We start from the raw sequence: 20,231 nt of genomic DNA, 5'->3' as shown, positions 1-20,231 counted from the left end.
TCCGATAACTTTCGCATTTGTACTTTGTCTTCTCTTCTGTTACTCGCCAGTAGCGCCAACTAGCGATTGCAAATAGCCGTCATTTTGATAAGTTTTACAAACTGTCATAACACCTGTCTTTTTAGATTTCGCATAGAAATCTATTTTAGATACTCTGCTCTTCTCTGAGGTGTTGTTTTCCGATGTTTCAAGTGTTTATTCAGTTTTTAGTGTAAGTACTCATTATCTCTCACCTGTGTCGCGATGTCGTCTGCCTGGCGGATGGTAGACACGACCTGCTGCGATAGGAAGGTGGGCGTGATATCCGTCACCTGCTCCTTGATGATGCCGCCGAAGGCGTAGCAGACCCTAAGGATACATGGCTGATGTTAAAAATTAGAATTTACCGTTTCTACATTTTACTCGTTGATTATGAAAGAAAGAATAAGGTATCTGGTTGAGGATTTCGGGTGTAGCAGCTGCAAAGCTGTTTTTTCTTCCTTTTATAAAAATAAAATCACGTACGTAGATTGTCCTTGGAATAAGACAAATTAAAGCGACTGCTGCAACGAACACTATCGAAACTGCAATGTAAATGATTAGCAAATTCGATGGTGTTTCTCGCGGCAGTAAAGTACATCAAACCTTATTTCATAGAAACAATACAAAGTCAAGCAAACAGATTAGTGTAGCCTATTTTTTCACAATGGAGTTTATGGATTAACACAACCGCCTTTAAAAATTGTTGAGTGTGTTTTTAAACATAAAGAAATTACCGTTCTATCATCCGTTGAAAAGTGTGTACAAGTTTGTCACGTTTTGTAACTTGTCTCGGGGGCTGTCGTTTACACGTTTTTCATTAACCCTTAACCAGGCTCTGGTATCCACAGATAATATTGTACGCCCAATCGGCAGGTTATAGCGGTTGTAAACATTTAAGATCTGTGTTATTGTATTACCTATAACTAACACAATAAATGATTGTTTATAATAATAAATAGTATTTATTTTCTCATCACAAACATTACAATGACACAAGTTATTAAGCACATTACAATTCAAAAACAAAGTTGTTTGTGTGAGACTGATGCCTGTGATAGGTATTTGCATACCTGTAGTACAGGTCATCAGGCTCCCACCACCCCAGGTATTGGCACAATTTAATTTATTTGATTTGAACTACATCAATTTGAACCTTATGCTGTGAAGATATGATTGAAAACCAATTACTTTTTTTAGGCCTGGTTAAGGGTTAAATACATAGTTATTAACCCAAGCATACCTGTTGACGTTGTGGCAGACGCGCGGGATGAGCTTAGCCAAGTAATGCATATCGGCCCAGTCCGGCGGGTAGCGCTCCGTCGACAGCGCCACCGCGTAACTATATGTCCGGCAGTCACCTGGTGGTAAATTTATTATAGTTCCAAAATACTGAACTGTCCTATCCATGACATTGACAGTGGGGCACCACCGTCAATACCGGATCGCTGGTTCCGATTTTTGCCATGTTGGAAACCATATAGTTTATCCGTGGGAGAGCCACGCTTCGGCATGAATGGGCCGGCTCGACCGGAGTGATACCACGGCCTCACAAAAAACCGGCGTGAAGCAGCGCTTGCGCTGTGTTTCGCCGAGTGAGTGAGGATACCGGAGGCCCAATTGGGGGGGAATGGGATTTAAAAGGTTGGCAGCGCACTTGTGACTTCACTGATGTTGCGGGTGTACATGGGCGACGGCAATTGCTTACCATCAGGTGATCCGTCTGCTCGTTTGCCTCCTATCACATAAAAAAAAAAAAAAAAAAAAAAAAAGTTGAACGATGGTAGCGCCCCTCTGTCATTGAGTTTGGTGGGACAGTTCAACGTGGGTCATCTATATGTTACTGACCCTCGTATGAAGCCTCTTTTAGTAATGATAATTACTAGTAAGTGCCATAAACATAATATTTGTTCATTGTTACATAAATTGTGTTATGTCAGTTAGTTTACCTTGCACTCCCACGGTCCTTAGCGGCAATAATGTGGCAGCCACCTGAAAGAAACATAAATAATTAAGTATTTCCACTACTACTTCGGACTAGCGCGTCAGCGCGTGTACAGCGGAGTAGTGTTATACGTAGCGGCACAGAATAATAATAAGTACTACGTACAGAAGTTATACTTCGCGATGGTATTTAAAAAAATGTATGCTCAATGTCATTAACAATATGGTGTAATTTAGCCTGTCTCAAGAGTCAAGCACCATTTTGTTGACAAACGTCAGTTCATCGGCACTGAGCCGAAGCTATAGGGCTGACTTCGGTAAAATGATGTGACGTGAGGTGCCAAACTGCGGACAATGGCGGAGGAAATACATGATTTAGCATGAATTATCATGAATAATATTAACTACTTATTTACCTCTCAGTGTCTTGAGGCAACCTAAAAAAAGTACATTCTGTGTTTTTATTATTATTTAGGCAGTTAAATACTGCACAGTATTTAGTACACCATTTTCTTTATTTTCTTCCATCATACACAAGAATACGCGTGCGTGAGTCAATGTTCGCTCGTATGTGAGGCCTTGTCGAATAGTATCCTGTAGGTGGGCCATCGTGCGTGTTTTGTTTTCGATGTAAACTCGCGGAGATGAACAGGCCTGGTAGCGGTGTGAGTTGTTGAAAATCAAGTTAGCGTCCTCTGAAATCTACCGCCCCTAGGCCTATTGACAAATCCAGGACTGTATAGCGGTGTAGTGAGGTTGCGTAGCTGTAACACCATGCTGTAATACCTGGGTCACCACTTTAGCATCTGTGTAGTATGTGTGTTATATCTGTGTCTATGGGTGTTACTTTACTCTATCAGAAGGTTTACTGAATGAAAGTCCGAAGGTGACTGTAGAAATATATTCTTGATCTAACAATGGGCAATACAATTAGAATAGTGGCTTGGTAGCGGGCTTATTCTATGCGATGTAGGGAACGACTGGCGAGCGCCACAGACTGCAACATGAAATACGAAAATGCAATCTCAACGAAATACAGTGTGAGTCACGTTAAAGTGTACATATGAAAATAGATGAAACTAGACCTATTTTTATCGACAAAAAAGAGGTCAAATTTTTTTTGAGATTTAAAAAAAAATATAGATTTTTTTTTCTTCCAATTACTTATTGGAAAGAAAACGTAATAACTTTTAAACTAAGCGGTATATCCTGATAAAATAAAAACAGTAATAATGCTAAATAACAGGCGATACTAAAAAAATACATAAAATACACAAAAAAGGCCAACAAATAATAACTTGTCTGTATCAAAATTACAAATCTAGAGCCATTTTCAGTTTCGTTGTTAAATTAAAAAAAAATCTCAAAAAATTTTTGACCTCTTTTTTGTCGATAAAAATAGGTCTAGTTTCATCTATTTTCATATGTACACTTTAACGTGACTCACACTGTATAATGTGTCCCTACATATCCTTAGCGTCAGCTTACCTGCGACTTGGAGGAGATGCGCTTGAGCTCCTGCTGCTCGAGCGGCGTGCTGGCGTTGACGACGCGGCCGAGCAGCGCGTGCGACTTCACGCACATCGATGCGTATTCCACCATTATCTTCACTATCACCTGGTGAACGGGGAACAAAACACTGATAAAATCAAAATCAAACGGTGGTGAACAGGGAATAAAACACTGATAAAATCAAAATCAAACGGTAGTGAACAGGAAATAAAACACTGATAAAGTTTTGAGGGAAGAGCCTGGATGCGAGCAGCGCAGTACCGTTCATTGTGGAAAACCTTGGAGGAGGCCTTTGTCCAGCAGTGGACGTCATTCGGCTGAAACGAACGATCGAACGAACAAAAATATTGAGTAGATCGTGTTGTCTAGTCATTGCAATTATTGAATGCACCAGTGTCCGGTGTTTCGACAATCATTTGATCAAAATCATAGTTATAACGTGTAAAAGATTTAACAAAACAATGGATGTTCGTAGCTGAATGAATAGACAACTGGCCTGTTGCCTGTTCTCTTTTAAAAGGTTGCCGATTCCTGGACTTAACAATACAGTGTAGTGCGCACCCATCTCAGCGTAGTATCGTCTCGTTCAGCATACTATCTATACCTGTTTCGATTCTCACTTAGCGCATCACATCTATTTCGGCTGGACTTATTAATACAGTGTAGTGCGCACCCTGTATTTTAGTGGTCTCGTCTCGCTCAGCATACCTGTGTCTGGGCTCTCACTTAGTGCACCACAACTGTATCGGCTCTCTCAATGCACCATACTTATGTGTCGACACTCGCTTAGCGCACCTCGGATTATGTACAGTCGCGGAATGAAAAGGTTCGTCACCTTAGTGTCGGTTTTCGCTTGCACTAGGTACTGTAAGAGTCAAACCTGCCAACATAACAGTGCAAGAAACAGTGCTGCTAACATTTAAATAAATATGACGTTTGCTAACGAATAAGGTTTTGGTTGTTTATTTTTCTATCCCATCAGTGCAATGCAATGATGACATTGACCAATTGACAATAGTTTTTTTTATTTAAAAGAAATAATAATGGCAGGTTTAACCAACAAGAAGGTTTTAGTTTATCAATCATAATAATCTTCTTGACAAGATAAATCGTCAAACAACTTTGATCTGAATAATTTTGAACTTTACTGACGAACAGTTAAAGATTATTTTCTCTAACTCGAGATTATTCTGTAACATAGTTTCAAAAGGTAATATGTGCTCGCGATTCGTTGAAGGAATCAATTTGAAAACTGACGAACCTTTTCATTCCGTGACTGTACATAGTAGTGTCTCGGCGAAGTCTCGTCTCGCTCAGCAAACCGTACTTCTCACTTAGCGCACATTTCTCTTGCCTCTTTCAACGCATCATACTTATGTGATGTGTTTAGCGCACCTTGGATTATGGACCAGTGTTGTACCTGTGTCTCGGCGAAGTCCCGCTCGGCGTAGGGCTCGTCCTGGCACAGCACGCGCACGGCCAGCCCGGGCCCCGGGAACGGGTGCCGCTCCACCAGCGCCGCCGGCAGCCCAAGCTCCACACCCAACGCTCGCACCTAAAGAAATATCGAATGATTTATAAATACACTGCTAAATATAAAGTGCTGTGTGGGGACGGCCGTAAAAGAATACTTTTCCCCACCGCCAACAGGAGGCGTGTCGTAAGAGGCGACAAACTCCTGTAGCACCGGACGGGCAGCAGCGTCTGCGTGCGAAACCAAGCAAAAAAACTGCGATCGCCAACCCGCCTGCCAAGCGTGGCGATTAGGGCAAAACCCTCCAAATGGTGGTAAAAACAAAAAAACGGCCCCTAGTCCCCGGCGGCCCCACTATCCCGGACCACGGTAGCGGTCACGGTAACGGTGGGGCAAGGGGTGCGAAGAATCCCCGGGGGATGCCAGGCTACCAACACCGACGACCTCTGGCCCTGGCAACCTATAACGCTCGCACACTGCGTACAGACGTGAAGCTAATGGAACTCGAGGAAGAGTTGAGCAGGTTACGGTGGGATATCGTAGGATTATGTGAAGTCCGAAGAGAGGGGGAGGACACCATAATTCTTAAATCCGGAAACCTGCTCTATTTCCGGGAGGGCGACCAGCAGTCCCAGGGTGGTGTCGGGTTTATCGTCCACAAGTCCCTTGTCAACAACGTGGTCCAGATCGAGAGTGTTTCGGCGAGGGTAGTGTACCTGATACCAGGCCTGGCTCACTCCGCGCGGTACATCCGATAATTACCTACAGCGAAGCGCCCCGCCGGCGGGTATTATATCAGTCGAGTGTCACGCGCGCGCTCGTCAGGACGCTGGCTTGCGTTGTAGTATGATTATAATTCTATGATCGAAGTATTATTTAAAAATGGACATAAAGAGAAAGAAATATTGTGCGGCGTTCGGGTGTTTAAATTCGAAAAGTAATCTATCGGATTAATCTTTTTTTTTCGCTTCCCAAAGATGCTGAAAGGTATGTTGGCCATGTAGGTAATCAATAATTCTTAGGATAGTATAGGAACCTAACCTACTATGACTACTGCTCAGAATGCGTTCGTTCGTTTCAGCCAAATGAAGTCCACTGCTGGACAAAGGCCTCTCCCAAGGTTTTCCATAATGAATGCATACTTATCTACATACGTACCTCATTACAAATAAGTAGATTAATTATTTTTTCACTAGACAGCAACCCTAACAGCGTAAGAAGAGTTCAGAGGCACGCGATAGAAAGAGACAAAACTTGTAGGTGAATAAAATTGTAGGTACGTAGTGCTGTGCGAGCTGAATTCCACTGTATCGCGTCGTAGCAAGACTCGCATTTATTTAAATCGTCTTGCGGAGTAATCCTTCTGTACCTGTACTATTACTTATTCTGTGCTGATACTCAGAATCACCAAACGGTATTCGCTGAAGGTCATACAGGTATACGCACCGACCACGGAACACCCCGACGACGAAGTGGAGACCATGTATGAGGATATTTCCAGAGCCATACATGGCTCCCGGTCCCATTTTACCGTTGTGATGGGGGACTTCAACGCGAAGCTAGGTAAACGAAGCGATAATGAGCCGAAAGTGGGGCAATTTGGGTACGGAGAGAGGAACGCACGTGGCCAACTGCTGGCTGGCTTTATGGAGAGGGAGGGCCTCTTTATGATGAACTCCTTCTTCAGAAAGCCAAAACAGCGAAAGTGGACATGGCTGCATCCCAATGGCGCTACAAAAAATGAGATAGACTTCATCTTGTCGACGAAGAAGCATATATTCAATGATGTCTCTGTGATCAATTCGGTCAAAACAGGAAGCGATCACCGAATGGTAAGAGGCACATTGAATATCAGACCCAAGCTCGAGAGATGTCGACTGATGAAGTCTACGCTCCGCCCAGCGCCCATCCAACTCCAAAACCCCGAAAGCTTTCAGCTCGAGTTGCAAAATCGTTTCGAATGCCTAGGAGACTGCGAAAATGTGGACAAATACAATGACAGGTTCGTGGAAATTGTCCAAACGACTGGGTCTAAGTTCTTTAAAACCCGTCGTTCAAAAGGAACCAAAAAGATCTCTGACCTCACCAATCAACTCATGGAAGAGAGACGGAACTTGGTTCTGCAGTCCTCTGAAGATGCTGCTCAGTATCGGCGCCTTAACAGACAGATCTCCAAGTCTTTGACTCGCGACCTACGCCAATTTAATACAGACCGTATTAAAGAGGCGATTGAGCGAAACAAGGGCTCTAAAGTGTTCGCAAGAGATCTGTCTGTTGGCCAAAGTCAACTGACCAAGCTGAAGACAGAGGATGGCAGAGCCATTTCGTCGGGGCCGGAGATATTGGAAGAGGTCGAGAAGTTCTACGGACAATTATACACGAGTGTACGTGCACCTGTCACAAATCTAGCCGAAGACCCAAGAGCTAGACTGACCCGACACTATACCGAAGATATCCCGGACGTCAGTCTGTACGAGATTAGAATGGCTCTCAAACAGCTGAAGAACAACAAGGCACCGGGTGATGATGGAATCACGGCTGAGCTTTTGAAGGCAGGCGGAACGCCGGTACTGAGGGCTCTTCAGAAGCTGTTCAATTCCGTCACCCTCGAAGGAAAAACGCCTACGACATGGCACAGAAGTGTGGTGGTACTCTTCTTCAAAAAAGGTGACAAAACCTTATTGAAGAATTATAGACCCATCTCACTTCTGAGCCATGTCTACAAGCTGTTTTCAAGAGTCATTACGAATCGTCTCGCTCGCAGGCTCGACGACTTCCAGCCTCCCGAACAAGCCGGTTTCCGAAAAGGCTTTAGTACCATAGACCACATACATACGCTAAGGCAGATTATACAGAAGACCGAGGAGTATAATCAACCACTTTGCCTGGCGTTTGTGGATTATGAGAAAGCCTTCGATTCGGTCGAGACCTGGGCAGTGCTACAGTCTCTCCAAAGGTGCCAAATTGACTATCGATATATCGAAGTGTTGAGGGGTTTGTACAAAAACGCCACAATGTCGGTCCGCCTTCAGGATCGGGATTCGAAACCTATCCAGTTGCAGCGAGGGGTAAGACAGGGAGACGTCATATCTCCAAAACTGTTTACCACCGCCCTGGAAGATGTCTTCAAGCTTCTGGACTGGAACGGATTTGGCATAAATATCAACGGCGAGTACATCACCCACCTTCGATTCGCGGACGATATCGTAGTCATGGCTGAGACCTTGGAGGATCTAGGCACAATGCTCGATGGCCTCAGTAGAGCCTCTCAACAAGTGGGCCTCAGAATGAACATGGACAAGACAAAAATCATGTCTAATGTCCGTGTTGCACCCACTCCTCTGAAGGTTGGAGACTCTACACTCGAAGTTGTCGACAATTATGTATACCTGGGACAAACAGTCCAGTTAGGTAGGTCCAACTTCGAGAAAGAGGTCAATCGTCGAATCCAACTCGGATGGGCAGCGTTCGGGAAGCTTCGCCATATACTCATGTCCGAAATACCGCAGTGTCTCAAGACGAAAGTCTTCGAGCAGTGTGTGTTGCCAGTGTTGACATATGGATCCGAAACGTGGTCGCTTACTATGGGCCTCATAAGAAGGCTCAAGGTCACCCAAAGGGCGATGGAGCGGGCTATGCTCGGAGTTTCCCTGCGTGATCGAATCAGAAATGAGGAGATCCGTAGGAGAACCAAAGTAACCGACATAGCTCGCAGAATTGCTAAAATCAAGTGGCAGTGGGCGGGGCACATAGCTCGTAGAGACGATGGCCGTTGGGGCAGGAAAGTTCTCGAGTGGCGACCACGGGCTGGAAAACGTAGCGTGGGCAGGCCTCCTACTAGGTGGACCGACGATCTGGTAAGGGTCGCGGGAAGAGCCTGGATGCGGGCAGCGCAGGACCGTTCATTGTGGAAAACCTTGGGGGAGGCCTTTGTCCAGCAGTGGACGTCATTTGGCTGAAACGAAATATAAAGCTAAGTCTTGTACAGTCACGGAATGAAAAGGTTCGTCAGTTTTCAAATTGATTCCTTCAACGAATCACGAGCACATGTTATAGAATAATCTCGAGTTAGAGAAAATAATCTTTAACTGTTCGTCAGTAAAGTTCAAAATTATTCAGATCAAAATTGTTTGACGATTTATCTTGTCAAGAAGATTATTATGATTGATAAACTAAAACCTTCTTGTTAGTTCAACCTGCCATTATTTCTATTAAATAAAAAAAACTATTGTCAATTGGTCAATGCCATCATTGCATTGCACTGATGGGATAGAAAAATAAACAAGCAAAACCTTATTCGTTAGCAAACGTCATATTTATTTAAATGTTAGTAGCACTGTTTCTTGCACTGTTATGTTGGCAGGTTTGACTCTTACAGTACCTACCTAGTGCAAGCGAAAACCGACACTAAGGTGACGAACCTTTTCATTCCGCGACTGTACACTAAGTAAAAATTCTTCACGCTCAGCACGCGCACTAAAGAGTGCCATTATACGCTGAGCAGGCCCGGTTTGCAATCTTTAGCGCCCACTTGATGAAAGATGCTTACAGAGGACGGTTTCTGGCTGACGATACGTACGTCAGCCAAGCGTATGAATAATGGTGCTGACATCAGCGGCTATAGAATCGCACGGTTGAAGTCGCGTGACCGACGTCACGAAGAGCTATCCGCAATCGCTTGCTGCGTCGCTCCTTCGCGCCACGAGTGTCTAGTCTACGCGCAAACTTCTATAAGTCCTAATGTAATTGTTCAGTGCTTGTCGAACGGTCATGTGAGGCCGTCATTTTGTTGGACGATCGCTGTTGTCTTGCAAACGGAGCGGCTGTCGTTGCATTATAGACCTGGCGCTAGGGTTCACATTACCTCGTCCTTGTGGAAGTCCTTGAGCGGCTCGACGACGCGGCCGCGCTCGCGCAGCAAACGAGCTGCTGTCGTTGCTCTATGGGCCTTGTTGCCGGACAGCTGTTATTGCACTATACACTTTATTGCCAAGCCCTAAGGATCACATTACCTCGTCCTTGTGGAAGTCCTTGAGCGGCTCGACGACGCGGCCGCGCTGTTTCAGCAGACAGACCGCTTACATTGCACTATGCACCTTATTGCCAGACTGCTTTTATTGCACTGTAAACCTTATTGCAAGACGTTAAGGGTCACATTACCTCGTCCTTGTGGAAGTCCTTGAGCGGCTCGACGACGCAGCCGCGCTGTTTCAGCAGACAGGCCGCTTACGTTGCACTATACACCTTATTGCCCAGCACCCTTCGTTGCACTATACACCTTATTGCAAGACGTTAAGGATCACATTACCTCGTCCTTGTGGAAGTCCTTGAGCGGCTCGACGACGCGGCCGCGCTGTCTAAGCAGACGGACGAGCTCTGTGTCGTTGTGGTGCGTCTTGATGGTGGCGGCGTTGTTGCTGCACAAAGCTGATGCCGACTCGATCAAGTCCGGCCGGAGAGTGCCTTGGCCTAGGAGCACTTGGTCCTCCCTGTGGAATAAATTAATTATTTAGTGAACGCACACAAAAAAAAAAAACAGCACCGAAGCAATAAATATTATACAGGGTGTGGTTTTGTAAAACAACGCCCATCTGTTACGTGGATATCTGTTATTGGCTTTCCATAGTGTTAAGTGTCTAATGTTACATTGAAATCTGTAAGCTGTTGATGTCCCTAATAAATAAATAAATCTCAGGAGTGGTAGTACAAATGAAAGCAATTACAAGAAAAATATAGATTACACTAGCGGCCGCCCGCGACTTCGTACGCGTGAATCCCGTTTTTCCCGCTAATTCCCGTTCCCGTGGGAATTCCGGAAATTCCTTTCTTAGTGCACCTCTACGGTACCTAAGCTACGTCCCTTCCAAATTTCAAGTGCCTACGTTTAGCCGTTTAGGCTGTGCGTTGATCTGTCAGTCAGTCAGTCAGTTTCTCCTTTTATATTTTTAGATTTTCACTATTACTTTATTAGTAAAAAACCTTGTTCAAACATCTCCTAAAACTTTCGAGACGGCGCTTGTTACCGCCCGCACCAGCCCCGCGTGCCCCGCTACACCACCGAGCACATGCGGCCGCCGCCCCTGGAGAGCGGAAGGACTGACCGATAGCTCACCCGCGTTATACGATTTTTCTGATTTCCTGGATTTTTCCATGAAATTTTTTTCGGCATCAGTGTCATGTATACTACCACCCCTCACATGTGCGTTGTTTTAAAAAACCACACCCTGTATTTCAACAAGTAGGGGAGACAATAATAATATGTCGAGGTCAACAAAACTGTAGCACAAAGCTCGGCGACGCGGATGAACACGTCTCCTATGATCTTGCGCTTGTCTCGGGCGGGGACCTTATGTCGGGGCCACAAGGGCGACATTGCAACACTCACTGCAGCTCGAGGTCGCGCACGGCCTGCTCGGCGACGCGGATGAACACGTCTCCTATGATCTTGCGCTTGTCTCGGGCGGGGACCTTATGTCGGGGCCACAAGGGCGACATTGCAACACTCACTGCAGCTCGAGGTCGCGCACGGCCTGCTCGGCGACGCGGATGAACACGTCTCCTATGATCTTGCGCTTGTCTCGGGCGGGGACCTTATGTCGGGGCCACAAGGGCGACATTGCAACACTCACTGCAGCTCGAGGTCGCGCACGGCCTGCTCGGCGACGCGGATGAACACGTCTCCTATGATCTTGCGCTTGTCTCGGGCGGGGACCTTATGTCGGGGCCACAAGGGCGACATTGCAACACTCACTGCAGCTCGAGGTCGCGCACGGCCTGCTCGGCGACGCGGATGAACACGTCTCCTATGATCTTGCGCTTGTCTCGGGCGGGGACCTTATGTCGGGGCCACAAGGGCGACATTGCAACACTCACTGCAGCTCGAGGTCGCGCACGGCCTGCTCGGCGACGCGGATGAACACGTCTCCTATGATCTTGCGCTTGTCTCGGGCGGGGACCTTATGTCGGGGCCACAAGGGCGACATTGCAACACTCACTGCAGCTCGAGGTCGCGCACGGCCTGCTCGGCGACGCGGATGAACACGTCTCCTATGATCTTGCGCTTGTCTCGGGCGGGGACCTTATGTCGGGGCCACAAGGGCGACATTGCAACACTCACTGCAGCTCGAGGTCGCGCACGGCCTGCTCGGCGACGCGGATGAACACGTCTCCTATGATCTTGCGCTTGTCTCGGGCGGGGACCTTATGTCGGGGCCACAAGGGCGACATTGCAACACTCACTGCAGCTCGAGGTCGCGCACGGCCTGCTCGGCGACGCGGATGAACACGTCTCCTATGATCTTGCGCTTGTCTCGGGCGGGGACCTTATGTCGGGGCCACAAGGGCGACATTGCAACACTCACTGCAGCTCGAGGTCGCGCACGGCCTGCTCGGCGACGCGGATGAACACGTCTCCTATGATCTTGCGCTTGTCTCGGGCGGGGACCTTATGTCGGGGCCACAAGGGCGACATTGCAACACTCACTGCAGCTCGAGGTCGCGCACGGCCTGCTCGGCGACGCGGATGAACACGTCTCCTATGATCTTGCGCTTGTCTCGGGCGGGGACCTTATGTCGGGGCCACAAGGGCGACATTGCAACACTCACTGCAGCTCGAGGTCGCGCACGGCCTGCTCGGCGACGCGGATGAACACGTCTCCTATGATCTTGCGCTTGTCTTCGGGCGCGGCGGTGTGGCATAACAAGGGAGTGTGACGCGTGCGACCGCCTGCTTCGCGGACCACCGTGCTGCCTTGCCGGAACTGCGAGAATAGCGTTTATTTAATAGTTGTTAGAGTTCATAATTCCTGGTGCGCCATGCAAATAGGGTTGAGACACACCGCAGTCAAATAGCTGAGTGGTGTGGATCTAACTATTGACATACTTTTTATGAGCTATCAAAACGCAACTGTCCCATAGATTTTGTATGGCAAAAGAGATTGTCATCAGGTGGCAAACTCAATTGACCGATTTATTAATTTCAACGTTATGAAAAATACATACAGGGTGTTAGGTAAATGGGTATATGAGCCGACACTAGCCCATGTTAACATGGTCATATAAATGGTATGGTGAAGTCAGAAATTTGATATCACCATTTAATTTTTTTTTATTTTCATACAAAATAAATTTTATAAAATCCGATTTGTATGAAAATTAAAATAATTAAAATGAAAATATCAATTTTCTGACTTCACCATACCATTTATATGACCATGTTAACATGGGCTAGTGTCGGCTCATATACCCATTTACCTAACACCCTGTATTGATATCATAATTTATCAAGCGTGGCGTCAGAGTGATGGCTTTTGTATTTGACGTGGCGCTGAAAAGGTTAATTTTAGTCAATTGAAAACTAATTCGGTGTTCAAGTCTAGAATAAAGTGTTTTTAAAGCAGTTGTATATTGTTGAGTCGAATGAACTTTGTATTTACATATTACATACCTGATGTGCAGCGTTGACGACGTGTAGACGTACTCCAAGATCCCGAAGACACCTTTCCACTTTGCTGCTTTCGTTTTTACGCATGAATCCTTTGAAAAAGAAATACAATCATTAGATTTTGAGCTTCAAAAGTTCGAAGGGTGCTCCGGTTTATTTGCTGGCCAGTGTATTTTTTATATCAATTCTGAGTTGTGACGTCACATTTTTGTTATGTCAATTATTTTTTATTAGTTTCAAAGCCAAAGCTACTAAAAATAGTATTATACAACAAAGTTGTCTTCGAAGTATTGTAGGGATTAAAAGTGTAAACATGTAAAGCCCTTAAGGTAACCCCTTGAGGAGCTATCTTTTTTTTTTGTTTTGACGTTCATAAGTGCCAAAATATTGGTCTAAACTTGATGAAATTTTTTTAATTTTTTTTATTGTTTATTGCCACCAATTCCCATGATTACTTACCATTGTCTATGTGTAGGGCGATGACCTGGTCCTCCCGCAGGGCTGTTCTGATCAGCGCGGCGCACACGGTGGAGTCTACGCCGCCGCTCACCAACACCTACGAGTAAAATGGTCGTTTTATTACTACACCAGGCGGATTTGGTTAACATACTTGAACAAGGCAACAATTCTAATACCCCCAATACACTAGCGAAGTTGAATTAGGTATTCAAACACGATGATGTAGACATAACTTCGCTTCGTGCAACCTAGCAACCTCCGACTTCTAAATCGTTGTCGGTTTTTGCGCCCGAGTCAAAGGGCTCGAAGCATTCCGAAGTTTGCATAAGAAGCGTCTCTCACTACACTACTCACTTCAATTCGCGACGAGACGTCGTTAGAATTTGAACATTATTGTAACTATAGTCTTTTTCACCTAAAATGATCCGTATGACACTTCAAGGTTATCCATATTACGCATACTACATATGCAGAATATTTTTGAAAAAATATTTGTATTTTATTGGCAATATAATAAAAACAAATTAACAACATGTCTTGAAATATATAGTAAAATCTGAGTCTATTGATTATATTTTAATTAAATACGATGTAAAAATATTTTTTATTTAATGTATGCAATGTGTGAAACGGAATAGATTTAGTGCTGGGGTATTGTTGTATAACAAAATCGATTATTTCCGCGGTTCATTAATCGATTGCAATGAATACTTAAACATCACAAAAATCAACTATATTTTTCGATTATTGACTTTAATAAACGCATTGAAAATAAATTAATAGTTTTTAATTTAAAGAAATAGAACCATTACTTTTTAGGAATCGTTTTTTTGAACACGAAGTCTATGGAATTTGAATATTATCAATAAAAAATTGTTACAAAAATATTTGTAATTAAAAAAAAAACATGTTTTTGTTAAATGACACCTATACAAAATATTTCTATAAAAGTAGGTTTTATTAACTTTTAGAAAAAATCGATAGATAGATCGCTATGGTTTAGTTATGTGACATCTCTATAACTTTCAAACTCGAAACGTCATACGAATCATCTTACGTGAAAAAGACTATAGTGAGGGTGCACATTGCATGAGCAGCTGCCATTTGAGCATCCATTTTGTCTATTGCACGGACTCCGAGACTGGATTTTTCATGTACTTTGAACTCTGGTTAATTTCCTCGAAGACTTCGTCAAAACGTCAAATGAAGACGAAGTGTATTTGAGGCTTAAGGTAAGTTGACCTAGAGTCGACCGTAAATTAAAGCCAATACTCACCAGAACTTTGTTGTTCTCTCCCACAGTATCCCGTATGTACTGTATGCATGCCTCGCGGCGCGAGCGCAGCGTGAACGTTCGCGACAGCCCGGCGATGTCGAACAAGAAGTTCGATAGCATCTGCTTGCCTTTGGGGGTTAGGTCCACCTGTGAATAAAGTTAAATATCATCGTAATTAGGTCATTTAAGCCCGTATTCACAAAAAATACTATGAGATCTCCTCACAGTGCGCTTGGACGCACAGGGTGACACACGAACCAATCACAGAGCTCTATTCAACGCTGAACGTTCGATTTGCTGCTTCACTTAAGCAAGCATCGTTTGTGAATACGGCCGAATTTACCATTGGCAAATAGTCAATGAACGAACACTCCCCACGCTTGCCAAACGGGTTAGTGAGGCCGATGTCGCATATTTCTCCCTTATTCTCCTCTTAGGGTTGCCAGGCGCGATGTTGGATAGTAACCGATGATGATAGTACTCACTCATGAACTGACACTAATTGCACCCCCCCCCCGTCACATGTCCGGCTTTTAGGGTAAAAATGTCCGGCCAAATGAAGCACAAAGTCCGGCTTTTGTGATTTTGGACCTGGCAACCCTAGGCCCGGATCCCACGAAAGCGGAGGAGCGGAAAAGTCTTTGAATAATTAATCAATTTCATTATTCAGAAGATATCCATGAGAAGTGTCACTGGGGGTGGTCCTATTCTACTCTAAAGGAACCACACGGCTAAGAAAAAAATACACGAAGTGGGAACTGCGTTTGTCTAGCAGTGAACATTCTTGAAATAACCCAACAAAGACTTCTAAAGATGTCCACAAAGATTGAACCCACATCAGGTGCTTCCAGCGAACTTCACTAGATTGTCGCTCATGTTATCGCTACTATAGTAATCGTCTAGCCACGCACTTAGTTGGCGGGATAATGAGCGTGTGTCCTTTTTCACAAATTTAAGGGTAAGCCTCTTGTATATTAATATGTTTTAATATTACTATTTTGTGTCAAATAAATATTTATTCTATTTATTCCATTGTAACTCACCTCAGGGTGAAACTGCACGCCATAAAGCCGCATCTGCTCGTTGTAGATGGCCGCGATCAGGTGGTTGGACGACTGCGCGCCCACGCGGAACCTCTCGCCCACTTTTTGGACGCTGTCGCCGTGTGTCAACAGCACTGGCTGCAGCTTCTCTAGGCGACTGTACGGAAAACACGAACATTTACCCTTTAAATGTATACCTAGTGGGCAGAAGTTTCAGTAAAAATCAGCCTTAACACAAGGTGATAAGATTCAAAATTATGTGAAAGCTATTTGTCTTCTGCATGTTGTCACTGACAAGATTACGAGTTGACATTTATAAAAGAGATTATAAAACAAACCAAAATAAGTTCACAAGATTTCGGACTACAACTTACGGTGATGAGGTTCAAGTGTGTGAGGACTATTTTCCTATACATATTAACTAGAAACAGAACAGCGTGCTGTTGCCGTACATCAAAAGCATTGGTATGGATATCAAATAATCTGTACGACAAACGCACCAAATATCTTCATCATAACAAGTTTAAAAGTTTCAGTAAAAATCAACCTTAATTAAATGAACAGTTTTACTTAAAATCAATCTTAATTCAAGGCAGTAAAGAAGAATAGAATAGAATAGAATAACGTTTATTTTGCTGCCACATGAATACACATACATACATAAAACAAACGGTCAACATTACAGAACCAGTCAAAAGAATGATAATTAAAATTAAAATTAATCGGGACAGTTACTTGGCGGCGCTGCAGCAGCAAAAAGGTCCCCGTCTCAGCATGTGTCAAGTGCATACCACATGACGCTGATTTTCAGACGGCGGCCGTGGTCTGAGTTACTCGGTGTATCAGGATATATGAGTTTTATAAATGTCAAATTTAATGTCAAGTAGTAGAAGAAATTAATACAAATAAAAAAAAAAAAAAAATCAAAATCTTATGAAATTCATAACTTACTTGAAGAGGGGACAAGTGGTTTCCACCTCGACTTCGTACTGGCCGTCCTCGCGGGCTTCCTTACGGAGCACGGACCCGCCAAACTCCTTGTTCAACATCTGCATGCCGTAGCATATACCTGGAGAGAAAAGGTTTGATATAAGCTCAAAGACTACGGGAATATTGAGAAGCAAGACATATTTGAAGGGTACAGGGGCAAAACAAGGAATACACCGAGCTAGGCCTACCTGAATGATGGTGACTGGTAGCCGGCCTCTTTCAGATGCCAAATTGCCAATAATGTTCCCTACAAATATCACTAAGCCCTATAACACTTACCAAGCACCGGCAAGCCGATCTTGAATATGTCCGCATCGTATCTAGGCGCGTCCTCAGCATACACCGAGTTGGGCCCGCCCGATATGATGATGGCTAGAAGCCGGTCTCTTCCAGATGACAGCATCTGTCACTGACACGTGTCAAGACACTAACCAAGCACCGGCAGGCCAATCTTGAATATGTCCGCATCGTATCTAGGCGCGTAGGCTAGAAGCCGGTCTCTTTCAGATGACAGTATGTCACTGACACATGTCACTAAGCCCTATGACACTTACCAAGCACCGGCAGGCCGATCTTGAATATGTCCGCATCGTATCTAGGCGCGTCCTCTGCATACACCGAGTTGGGCCCGCCCGATATGACGATGGCTAGAAGCCGGTCTCTTTCAGATGACAGCATCTGTCACTGACACCTGTCAGACACTCACCAAGCACCGGCAGGCCGATCTTGAATATGTCCGCATCGTATCTAGGCGCGTCCTCTGCATACACCGAGTTGGGCCCGCCCGATATGATGATGACTAAAAGCCGGTCTCTTACAGATGACAGTATGTCACTGACACATGTCACTAAGCCCTATGACACTTACCAAGCACCGGCAAGCCGATCTTGAATATGTCCGCATCGTATCTAGGCGCGTCCTCTGCATACACCGAGTTGGGCCCGCCCGATATGATGATGGCGCGGTACCCGGCCTCCTTGAGATGGTAGGCGGGCGTGTCCAAAGGCAATATGTCTGATTCCACGCATAACTCGCGCACGCGGCGGTCTATCACCTGGGAAACAGATAATTACAACAATGAGGGCTATTGTTTTAGCGCTCACCACTGTAGAGTAAGGTCCTGTCACTTGCTAGTAGCGAAGACAGTGGCACCAACTGGTGAGCGCTAAAGTGGTAAGAGGACTATCGCATTTGCACTCATCAAGATGGCGCCACTGTAGAGTAAAGTCCTGTCAATCGCCAGGGGTGCCAACTGTTAAGTATAAAAACGATAGCCCTCATTGAATTAAAAACTCATTTCATTTTTGCGAGTAGACCTTTAAAAAGCACTTTTACACGTCCCAGTATTAACCCTACCACACTGCTTCTAGACAATAAATGGGCCAGTGCTGAGAAGAAGCAGTGTAAGAAACTCAAGTCAGTCACTATTGTCAGAATGAGATTGTAACCAAAAGCAAGCTCACTTACACTACATAAAGAAAAGATTGAGGAAGTGATTAAATATAAATTCTGTGTACTTTATAAACTTAGTGATTCTGAGAAGTCAGTATGCCTATTGTAATTTGAATAAACAAGTTGTGTGTGCTAATGTGAATTTAAGTAATCAGTAATAACTTTCAGAGAGTTGTTAGGGATTCCCCTGAGTTTGGCAGCTTAATATAAATCTCATTAAGTCACTGTTACATTTTAAACACAAGAAGAATCTAATATCTCAATAAATAGATGCCACATTTTAGAAAAACTTGTGTTGAAAATTTCTAAGCAAGTTGGTAATTAAAATTCTTCGAACTCCTCCTATGATCTTCTGATCAATTTTGTTGTGGGTCCAATGACAGTTTAACATTCCCCAGGACAAACTTGACCTTCACTGGTTGGGTTTTTATTGGCGGTCAATCTGTAGACCCTGGCTATACAGGAGTTGCAGCGGTGGGTACAAGAGGTGGGAATAGTCCCGTTAAACAAATAATTAACTTTGAATGTTGTATCTCTTCTACGACTACTATCCTCACCTTCCCATACTGCGAGCCGGCATCCAAGATGGCGACCTTGTCACGGCCGTGGGTGGAGCCGTTGGTGCCTCGGTACTGTCCCTCTGCACTGGCCGTGTGCATTTCGCCTCGTCGCCAGCAGCACTGAGGGACAAAACATTAGTTACTCACTCACAAACAAAATAAAGTTGACTTAGCATATACAAATTAAACACCACAAGCATTTCTACATCTTGATAAAGTCGACTCTGGATGGAATGTATAAACTGACATGGCAAACCAGATGAAATAATAAACAGATTCAGCAGGATTTTCTCAAAAGTTTTAGTTTAGTTATCATATTCTTGATGTTGTTTGTGTCACTGAATAAAACATTTCATTTTCAATTATTAAGACAATGGATTTCTCCAAATTGAGTTCAAGAATAGAACTAAAGCAGAGTAAAAAAGAACTAATACAGTGCTTTTTGTACAGCTGTCACAAAAGCGACGCTATTGTATTATGGCGCGAAATCACGAAGTTAGAGATAGAGCATCAAGATTTTCTTGTTGCCCCTGTTTTAAAATGCATTTTCACTGATAGTGACTGAAACTAGAAGTGCTAACTGCTATTTAGATCCATTGGTGTAAATATTTGTCTGAAGTGATTTTATAATTAACTTAATTGTTTTTAAATCAATCCATTACGAGTCTCATTAATTAATAAACTAGTATTTTAAGTAAATATGTAACAAAAAACTGTAATTTTGCTCAAGTTAATTGAAATTTTAATTGTAGACAATGCACTTTGTGTAATGTAAACAACATTGTGAACAATGAATTAGAATCACAGAGATTTATTAAAGTTAACTGATTCAAACAGATTTACAAGTCGACTTTTAAATTATTGAGGACAAACAAAATAAATCCTCTTTATGCTTTAACAAAAGTCATTGTTTCACTCAACAAAAAAGTTCACAGTACCTTGAACAAAAAGTTTCTAAAGCCAAACATCACAACACAAATGGACAAAGCTCAACTCATTCTTAGAAATAAACTCTGTCATTATTTACAACAAAATTAAATCACAAGTCATCCCTTTAGCA

General features: G+C 44.0%; 1 protein-coding gene across 1 annotated transcript in view; it reads right to left on the bottom strand.

Annotated features, from left to right (window-relative positions):
- Positions 1 to 20,231, bottom strand: part of LOC135078726 (GMP synthase [glutamine-hydrolyzing]) — a 26,182-nt gene extending 5,951 nt beyond the window's left edge. The window contains exons 1-15 of the mRNA XM_063973286.1: positions 20,110 to 20,231; positions 19,169 to 19,291; positions 18,027 to 18,213; positions 17,121 to 17,238; positions 16,170 to 16,326; positions 15,127 to 15,273; positions 13,851 to 13,947; positions 13,395 to 13,483; positions 12,554 to 12,708; positions 10,257 to 10,437; positions 4,895 to 5,029; positions 3,451 to 3,579; positions 1,968 to 2,010; positions 1,262 to 1,379; positions 234 to 348 (exon numbers count right to left, since the gene is read on the bottom strand). Of these exons, the coding sequence (XP_063829356.1) occupies positions 234 to 348; positions 1,262 to 1,379; positions 1,968 to 2,010; positions 3,451 to 3,579; positions 4,895 to 5,029; positions 10,257 to 10,437; positions 12,554 to 12,708; positions 13,395 to 13,483; positions 13,851 to 13,947; positions 15,127 to 15,273; positions 16,170 to 16,326; positions 17,121 to 17,238; positions 18,027 to 18,213; positions 19,169 to 19,291; positions 20,110 to 20,139 (1,824 nt within the window). The 5' untranslated portion in view covers positions 20,140 to 20,231. The remainder of the gene's footprint in view (positions 1 to 233; positions 349 to 1,261; positions 1,380 to 1,967; positions 2,011 to 3,450; positions 3,580 to 4,894; positions 5,030 to 10,256; positions 10,438 to 12,553; positions 12,709 to 13,394; positions 13,484 to 13,850; positions 13,948 to 15,126; positions 15,274 to 16,169; positions 16,327 to 17,120; positions 17,239 to 18,026; positions 18,214 to 19,168; positions 19,292 to 20,109) is intronic.

Source organism: Ostrinia nubilalis, chromosome 15 (assembly GCF_963855985.1).
Source record: "Ostrinia nubilalis chromosome 15, ilOstNubi1.1, whole genome shotgun sequence".
Lineage (NCBI taxonomy): Eukaryota > Metazoa > Arthropoda > Insecta > Lepidoptera > Crambidae > Ostrinia > Ostrinia nubilalis.
This window is presented reverse-complemented; position numbering and strand designations above follow the sequence as displayed.